At 44.4% G+C, this 9,891-nt stretch overlaps 1 protein-coding gene across 1 annotated transcript in view; it reads right to left on the bottom strand.

Moving 5' to 3' along the window:
- Positions 1-1,044: 1,044 nt before the first annotated feature.
- The window catches only part of LOC309344276 (serine/threonine-protein kinase TNNI3K), a 138,567-nt gene continuing 129,720 nt past the window's right edge, over positions 1,045-9,891 (bottom strand). The window contains exons 25-26 of the mRNA XM_081866537.1: positions 3,581-3,660; positions 1,045-1,967 (exon numbers count right to left, since the gene is read on the bottom strand). Coding sequence (XP_081722663.1) covers positions 1,891-1,967; positions 3,581-3,660 — 157 coding nt within the window. The 3' untranslated portion in view covers positions 1,045-1,890. The remainder of the gene's footprint in view (positions 1,968-3,580; positions 3,661-9,891) is intronic.

Here is a 9,891-nt window from a genome sequence, read left to right as displayed (position 1 = left end):
GCCTGCTGTGACACACACACACACACACACACACACACACACACACACACAGCACCAAATGCTCCAGCACAGGCTGATGGCTGAGTCAGTCCATTAGTCCATCTAGTAGGTGCCAGACTTTGGGCTCCTAAACTTCAGCAGCACCCCATGTGATGCTACAATTCAGCCCCCCTGCCCCCCCCATGCTCTGTTCTACAGTCTTGTTGTGGCATCCCCTGCAGCAGGGCACCCAGTGTGACTGCCCTGGTCATGCTATCCTAAAACTACCTCATCATTCTGCAGGTTACAACCTTAATACCAGCAGTTAGGCTTTAGTGCTCTGTTCAACAATGGGCTCCTTGCCAGGGCACAGACACTGGCAGCAAGTGTCTAGTGATTCCCACCACTGGGATGCAGCAAAGTGTCTAACTAAATAATAAAAAGGGTCTTCTATTGCTTCCTAAAAATGAATACCTCTGGTTACGTACTTAATTCATTCCAGAGGTCCATTCTTAACCTGAAACTGTTCTTAACCTGAAGCACCACTTTAGCTAATGGGGCTTCCTGCTGCTGCCGTGCCACCGCCGCACAATTTCTGTTCTCATCCTGAAACAAAGTTCTTAACACAAGGTACAATTTCTGGGTTAGCGGAGTCTGTAACCTGAAGCATATGTAACCTGATGCATATGTAACCTGAGGTACCACTGTAGATCCCATTTGTATGCTACCTTCTTTGCAGCTTTATTGCACATTTACTTGAGTGGCCTACTCACATGAGCAGCATAGTGTCAGAGGAAGCAGATCGTGGGAGCTTGGAAACAGGAAGTAAATAAAATCACACTAAAAGATGGGAAGCTCTTTACCAGCTTTGGTCTGACTGCCTCCTCCCTTCTTCTGAAGGCTACACATGCAAGGTAGGCTCCGTACATTTTGAACTTTATGAAGAGGCTCAATGTGTGGCTCAATCCAAAGAGAATTAATCATCTGTCTGATTAAATCTATACAATCGCAACTTTGGCTCTCTCTAGTCCCCTGAGGTGGGCAAGGGAATAAAGAACTCTGTCCTCATTTACACAATTGTTTTATTGTTGAGCTATGCAAAACTCAAATGAACATACAAGAGAGGATTAACATAATGTGTTAAACTGGCAACTTTAAACAGAATGGCCACAGAAAGACAAGCCCGGCCTCTTGGCACCAACCAGCTGATTAAATTGAATAACACAACTTTAAACTAAACTGCATTCCAGTATGACGCCAAGACATCCACAACATATCTGTAAATGAACTTCTCACTAAGTTAGTTGGGTGCTTTGAGGTGCATCAAGCCAAGAAGCCCTGGAAGATATAGACAACATTAGATAGAGTAGGACCATACAGCATGCTGGAACCACTAGCCTAGGCTTCAACAAAGATGAGACCCAGGGACTTGCAGCTGAAAGAGAAGGAGAGGAGGTTATCCCACGGGACATGATGCTGAGCAATCTATTTTCTCCATTAAGCTTGAGGTGAGAAAGGCAAGGTAATTGTCACACCGTGGGAAACCCCAAATTGGGACCTCCCACAGTGTAACAATTACCTTTCCTTCCCAACTCATGGGTAATGAATAAAAAATATTCCAGTCTCTGATTTTGTTCCCTGGCATGGATGCAGTATATCCCAAGGGCAAGCTTGGTACAACCCCAAACTTTGACAGATTTATTCCCCCCCACCACCACCTATAAATTGCTGGCACAGAAAGAGAATGGTCGAAGAACAATTTATGATGGAAGCATTAGCTATCAGTAAATAAGCAAGCCAACGTGGGGCTCTTTGATGTAACATATGATGACTGGGAGCTGTGTTGACACCAGGAAGAATTGTTGCTGCTGCTTCGTGGAGAAACTCTCGGCAAGTAGATGGTTCCTGCTGTCAGGCACTGTCTTCAAAGCTGCCACTGTTGCTGCAGGAATGAAATCGCATTGTACTCATGGGATCCGACACGTAACCTGTGGAAGGTGAAGAGTAGCTCAGGTGAGCGAGTCACAAACACCATTCAGCCCAGCAAACCCTTCTCCCTCCCCTCTCCGCTTCCAACAGGCCTCTGTATTTATGAAGGTATAAAAGGATGTTTTCGCTAACTAAATAAGCAATGCACAGATTTGCTCCCAGGAAAATGTGTTTCGGGCAAATCTCTTTGCCCAAGTTTAATGCCATTCTCCGAAGGAAAATGCTAGGAGGCGAAATATGAAATACAGATACGCAGGCCATTCAAATGCAGTGTAGTCACAATAGCCATTTAAACTGGTGGCCGACACAAAATGGGAACCAAGGTATTTAAATACACTGTCACATTTCTATTTGATTTTTAAATATACCTATTTTGACCTTGAATGGGAGATCCAACAGTCAACAATAAGCAGCCTGCCAGAAATAATTATGGCCTTAATCCTGGGCAATTATCACGACAATAGCTGCTATTGCAAGTACCAGGTTGTCTATTAAGGACTATTATTATTCCTTTACCATCTGGGCCACTGGTCAAATGTGATTGCTACTATTATTCTTCTGCTATAATATTTGTCATCCTTGCCTAGTCATTAACAGTGCAATCCTATGCATGCCTGCTTAGAAGTAAACCCATTTGAGTTTAACGGGACTATCCACCCCACCCCCTGGAAAGAGTGTACAGGGTTGCAGCCTGTCTTTCTAAACATCAGGGTAATATTATATGGAGATATTATGTACAAAGGCCAAAAGGTTAGGAGAAATAAAGTATACTTTTAAAAGTTTGTGGAGGGAAGCGGGACTCAATTCTAACATCAGGACAGTCCCTATAGTACTATAATTTGGCACCTGCCCTAAAAGGCTGCAACATTTAGCACTAGGGTATAACAAAAGAGCACAACAGCACAAAGGAATGAAAACTAGCGTTGAAGACTCGTGATAAATGGATTTATTTATTTATTTTAAAAAAGAATCACATTTTTGTTCTGACCATTATTCTGCTTGCCCCACAATGCTTTGCTATGCCCAGGTATCATAGGAAAAATAAAACGACAGATCGTGGGAGGCTTCCACTCCTTAGTTAAGAGGAAAAACCTGATACTCTGTGGGCTACAAGGCAAGTTTGCCGCTGAACCATGAAGGGGACACCCAAATGAGAAGAGGGCCTGCCAAGGACACTTTGCCAAAGGCTCTCTCAAACCGGTCTTACAGTGAACACTTGACAAAGAATTGCAACCAATCAGAGCTTCCCACAAGTGTACCTAAATGACACCTATGTTTGTAGACATGCTCATTGTGTTCACATTTCACAGTTTAGAGGCACAGTTAAAACTTTTTCAGTGCAAAATGGCTCTCCAGTGGTGGCAGGAATCACAACAATCTCCCTGGAGGGTCTAAGGTGTGGTTAAAGTTTTTCCGGAGTCTTGGGGAAACTTGTCACATGCCTCGTTTCTACAATCTGTAATAGAAACATTTCCAGATCTTATTACCGAAGCTGACGGTTTGCTGTTTTCAGTGTACTTCCAGTTTGTGTGTGTGTGCCAGTTTCATCCCAAAGAAAATGGATTAGCCCATAAATAGAACTTATCTTTGTTACATCTGAGGGACCTCTTACCATTTCGGTCAATAGGCGGGTACTGGAAATTTCTCCTCATTTCTTCCAGAGAAAGACCTTGAGAAGGGTGCTGTCCAGTGCTGTAAAATCGACAGGATGTCTTCATTATAGATGACTGAATATGTTATCTTTGTAATATTAGAGCTTTTCTACAGAAACAACATCCTTTAAAAAAAACACCAGCGGAAAACACAACCGGCTTTTTAGAAGAAGCAATTGCACAGGAAGAAAAATAACATGGATGGAGAAGGAATACATTTGCAGAACAACTTCTTCTCAGAATTTTGAGTTTTGTTCTACAATGCTTTCGACCTGAAGAACAATTCTAGGTGACAATTCCAATATACCATAAATAATGTATCTACCCCAGTACTATCAGGTTCGTGCATGCTAATTCCTTTGTGAAAGAGAACATCACCCTTCAGACGCAAATCCAAATGTTGCTCACAGAAAATATGTTCCTTTATCCTTGGAAGCAATCAGATAAAGACTGCCTGTACCAGCTGTTCTCAAATGATGGGCTAGCAGATACTGAGTACGCCCAGAGAGTGTGAATTAACGCCTCAAACTGCACATTAATATCCAGAGGATTCATAACAATATGTCTCTACTTGTTCATGGTAAGGTATGCAGTTATCTGAGGTTCTTTCAAAAAACAAGAGCTTCAAAGAATTTGTTGTCAAGTTGTGGCTGAAAGGACAAGCTGAAAGGATTATTCCCAGCAATGTACCTTCCTTGGTGATTTTGACAAGGGCAATTTCTAACTGATGGCAGGTAAGAAATTTATATATTGGTTTGGCAGATTTTTTCCCCTTTCCCCAGTGAAAAAATGGAAGCTTTGTTCCTAAATGTACCTTCCTGGAAGTACACATAGGACTTGCTGCCAGTAAATATACCTGTAACTGTGGAGCCTGTATGGATTTGCAGTGTTGATATTTTCCCCTTTTCCTCTCATTTTAGCAGACTCTAATAGCACCTATATAGTCTTGCTAAAATGTGCCTTTTTCCCCCTTTACATGGTATCATTGCCCAAATACAATGACATTTCCTCCTTCATAATACTCCCCTCCAAGTCTCATCAAAGCAGTTGCTATGGAAAACTGACCATGTTGCCTTCATAAATGTCTCAACACTTTCACCCATCCCTATATTTACCTTGGTTAGAATATTATACTCGAATTACAGTTTGCAATACTGTCTGTCTGTCTGTCTGTCCATCTAGCTATCTGGAGAGCGATGACAATGCTGAGAATTAAAGTAAGGGTTATTAATTGGATCCAAGGAGCCAGTTCGGGCAAGTCTGATGTTTTGTGTGCACTCAGTAGGATTGATTGATTAATGAATAGATGGATTGAAACCTGTTTAAAACAGCAAAAATCTACTTGCTGCACTGCGTGGCAGACTGTGGTTTTGAGCGGGAGAAGCTCAAATACACTCTTCTTTAAATTCTGGCCACAAAAGCCATTTAACTAGCTAGCAACATTCACCAACAAATGGATCGCTATTTCAAAGCAGAGTGTTCCGAAATATAGTAAGCCCTCAACTTACATGGGGGTTACGTTCCTGGGATCATGCCTAAAGCCAAAACACATTGGGTGCAATGGTGGGTGGGATTGCCAAAGTCTTTTTTCCTGGACACTTACTGCTTTCCACTGCATCTTTCTAATTCCCCCCCCCCCCCAAAAAGTGGTAAAGCTGAACGTGCACATGTTAAATGTGCATAAATTGTGGGCTTCCTGTATAGCATGGGTGGGATTTGCCTACTGAACACTGCCAGGGAAAACCCTGTGCAAGGGTTTCCACTTGCGCAATGGAACCTTCTCCTCTCCTCACCACATGCCCCCCCTCATTTGGTAATGGGGGGGAGGGTTGGGAGAGCCCTAGAACAGCATGCAGGGAGAGGGGATTCTTTCATCCGGCAAGCTGATATGTTTGCACAGATGGAACATTCATCACACTGCAATGCTGAATTCCACCCCATGATTCTTAATACTATGATTGTTCAGAGAAGGCATTCTGCTTTAATCCCAGTCCTATTTATAACCCTGAAACCAAATGCCCATACAATGCAATGTGAGACACAAGTTGCTCCCTATCCATGTAATGTATAACCTGCAACTCTACTCTGTGGCTAGTGGAAGAGGAGATCCACATTGTTAGAGCTGCAGGGTCCCTGCTGAATTGAAATGGCTTCTTCATTTATTAGCCTAATTCAATCCATTTATTCATTCATGCTATGTGGAGTGCCTCTGTCACTAATCCAGCTCCACATTTACCTAAATGAAAACTAATGTATGGTTCCTAAACTGTGCTCAAGCAACAAAATCTAATGGGGGCCAAGGTCAAACGCAGAGCTCACCATCAACCCAGCATTAATATTAGTCAACGTGGCTGTCAGATATAAGACATTGCCTCAAACTCTATACACACAAACACTTCATGATTTCTGGGTCAGGCTATTGCTTTGCAGGGGCACCATTTAGCAACACTGTTTGAACTGCCATCTTAGATTGCTGATAAACTGGGAAGAATGGAGAATATGACTAAGGTGTAGAGCTTCCAGATGCATCTATTATATCAAGGCAGGCAAAGGCGGGCAAATGCCAGGTAAAAGGACAGAAAGAAGCATTCACACATTCAATCATAACACGTAGAAGACAAACATGTCTGTGATACTTTTTTTAAAAAAAGATCTTCATTTTTGTTAGGGCAAATATACTGGATTTTTTCCTACAGGAGTGCCATCCAAGGAAATGCATGCAAATAATTTGTTCAACAAATTCTGCTACATCAGAAGGTGGGAAACTGGTATGTGCTCAGAACTCAGAGCATCAAGCCATGCTGGCTTCTCTTGTAATCTTAATATGGATGACTGACCTGATTGGTTTGGGATTCTGCTAACTTATTCACAGTGTTGTCCAAGAGCCAGTGAGATGTGGGGGAAAGAAGAAACATCAGCAGCTGCTTGGTGCTTCTACCTCACTTACTTTTGTGTGTGTGTGTAAAATATAGGTAAAGGTAAAGGTAGCCCTGACCATTAGGTCCAGTTGTGACCGACTCTGGGGTTGCAGCGCTCATCTCGCTTTACTGGCTGAGGGAGACGGCGTACAGCTTCCGGGTCATGTGGCCAGCATGACTAAGCCGCTTCTGGCGAACCAGAGCAGCACACAGAAATGCCATTTACCTTCCCGCCGGAGCGGTACCTATTTATCTACTTGCACTTTGACGTGCTTTTGAACTGCTAGGTTGGCAGGAGCAGGGACCGAGCAACGGGAGCTCACCCCGTTGTGGGGATTCGAACCACCAATCTTCTGATTGGCAAGTCCTAGGCTCTGTGGTTTCACCCACAGCTGACACATTTCCACAGCCCAAGTTGCCTTAAAAATGGTTGGGCTCAGGCTTGGCTACCACTGGTGGGAGCATCCTGTATTAAGAGCTCCACTCAGGACTTTCCTGCTAGTGGAAGTGTAGAAGCAACTTTTAATGCTTCCCCTGCCCCCTCTCACACTGTTCCAGAGAGCTGAGGGGGAATCGTCAAAAATCACTTCCTCCGCTATTGGCGAGATCTCCACCCACCACTGGATCAGAAGCCTCCTGTGGATGCATCCATTCTAGCCCTGGAAAGCAATGTCTGGATCCAACCCAGTAAACATGCAATGGGAATCCTGAAATGAGTGGCTTGCCAGGAAGACATTCTGGCAGTTATCACGAAGATTTAAGGAATATGAACATGTGTGTTTATAGATGTACTGCTTCCTGTATGCCATCACTTTGTCTTCCTGTAGTGTGACCAAGAAACCACATGTAGGAAGCCCACTTCTGGGAAGATTAGGTACCTGTGATGTGGAATGCATTTGCCAGAGATTCTGGAGAGCTGCTGCAAGTCCGAGTAGGCAGTACTGAGATAGATGGACAAAGAGGTATAACCATGTAGATGGCTGACTTTTGATGTTTCCCTCCTTATTAAAGGTGAGAACCAGGTGGCAGGCACTCCAGATTCCCTGTGGCAGCAATTCACTTTTATTTTCATCTTTCAGTGTGGGATAAATATTGCCTACCTGACTTTACACAGCTTGCTTAGGAGGCCTGGGGAATGGTCAGCTTTGCAGCTCTGGGCCCCATAACCAAATGGGTACTTCCAAGGGCAGAAAGATTATCAGGGCCACGAATATACAGTCAGAAATAAACAACTCCACAATCCGTCTCTTAAAAGCACACCCTGAAGTGTAGGATTTTCGCACAGAAACTTAACTGAAAGGAAACTCTAGCTGGGGAATAGGTAATCCAATATGCCAAAGGTTCCCATAGGAACACCACATCTTTTATTTATACCTGCTTGGAACAGCTGCCTCATTTGGAGTCTGGCTTGTTGAAAGTGCAGGCGGCAGCCCCTAAAGCTGAGCAGCTGCAGACTAGTCTCCCCGCTGCTAGACAAGCTTCTTGGGGCTCTCGAGCCCCACTGCCTTTCAGTGGTTATTGGCTTCTCATGGTTCATTAAAGACCTTCATGCAGCATTTTTAAGTCTCTCTCTCTCTCAGTCTTGTGCTCAGAAACATCCCTCCCGTCTCCTGTCCTTGTAAAGCCATAGGATAATCTGTGTGTTGGGCTGGGGGGGGGGAGTGCAGCTCCCTTCACCTGTGTGCCTGTTGCGCTCTGTCTCAGAGACACACCTGTGGAGGATGCAAAGATCATACCCAGATTCCTCTCATTAGCACTGAGCCACTGGCCATGGCTCCAAGGCTTGGGGAAAAAAAACCAAAACAGCAGCAAGATGATTAGCGAGCCTGCTGTATTATTGCATGAGGCTGCCGGCGGAGAGGTGTATGTGCCGTGCAATTTCAAAGAGAGCATCAGTGCAAATCTGGGACAACTTCTCTGCTGTGGCCTTCTTGATTCTCCCCCCCCCCCGTCCCCCTCACATTTGCTTAAGGTCTGAAAGATGGCATGGTTGTTCTTTTTTTAGATCAACAATGCTTGGTACTTTTGCAATAATTAAAATTAAGAGGAAACTGGGCTACCCAGAAAAAAAAAGTCTTGCTGAGCACTTAGGAGCATAACAGCAGACTGCAAAGGTTTTATCAGACAGGCTGTGCAACATGGATACTCTGTGAAAGAGGCTGATGTTCCTGCGCATTTGCAGCATGATAGCTGAGAGCTAATCAAAGAATTATGAGCTCGAGATTCTTTTCCCAGGTTAAAAAGTTGTGTAAGAAGGAACACAGCAAAGCTATAAAAACTGTAGAGAAAGCAAGTCATGGAACCATGGCCCTGGGAAAAGGTTTCATGCACTTATTTTTGAGGGAAAGATGTAGAACAGGCCCTTTTCAGACCTTTCTAGCAATTGGGTGCCTTTGATTAACCACTATGCCAAGTTTCAGCAGTGACTTAGGTCATAATCCTTGCTTGCAAGCTCCTCTGAAAGCAATTACTATACAATCCATTACTTGGATCCTAATTTTAACTCTGTGAGTGGAACAGAAGGCCACACAGAGGATACATGTAGCAAACACAACTTAAATATGAAAGGTTATGGAGGGAAAAGCCACGCTGCAAGCCCACGCTGCTCACAGCAGACGAAGCAACTCACCATGCCCAAGAGCTGACACAGACAAATCCTGGTATGGCAAGCCAGAGGGGCCAAACACTACCATGCATGTTTGCAGAATGGAGTTTCTCCAGCCTCACCCTTCCCTCCACAGCTCCCTGCACCCACTGAACATCTGCTCCTCAAAACCCATGGGACCTTGAGGGATAGTGTGGGATATGGAATGGTGGACCACTAATGGAGGTGATGCAAGCCTTCCCTCAGGAAAGCATTCCACAATCCTGGAAGCTCAACTGCTCACCTGCCTCTAGGCATCTCAAGTGCTCACCTCAGGTGGTGGTGGAAGAAACAAAGAGCAGGGTCCCCTAGTACTGATCTAACTGGTTAGGGGGTTATATGGAAAGGGTGTGCCTTAAGGTAAGGAGGCCCACTCATTCATTCATGGTAGGGATAGGGAACCTGTGGTTCTCTAGCTGTTGCTCCCAGCAGCCCCACTAAGCATGGCCAGTGTTCAAGGATGATGGGATTTGTGTGGTCCAGGAACATCCAGCGTACCACAGGTTCCCCACCCCCTGATTCATGGAGTAACAATAAGGTTAAGGTCATGCCACCACAGACAGTAGTTGAATTTGGAGCTCTCTCACTTACCATTCCAGAGCTGGGTCAGTGGTGGCAGCCATGGAGGGTGGGGGAATGAAACCTTTGAATTGTGTTTGTGTCTGTGTGTGTGTGTGTGTGTGATATTAAGTGACACTATCTCAAGTTA

The sequence above is a fragment of the Podarcis erhardii genome (genome assembly GCF_964252035.2).
Source record: "Podarcis erhardii genome assembly, chromosome: 6".
NCBI classification, from domain to species: domain Eukaryota; kingdom Metazoa; phylum Chordata; class Lepidosauria; order Squamata; family Lacertidae; genus Podarcis; species Podarcis erhardii.
The sequence above is the reverse complement of the archived record's forward strand: the minus strand, read 5'-3'. Positions and strand labels throughout refer to the sequence as shown.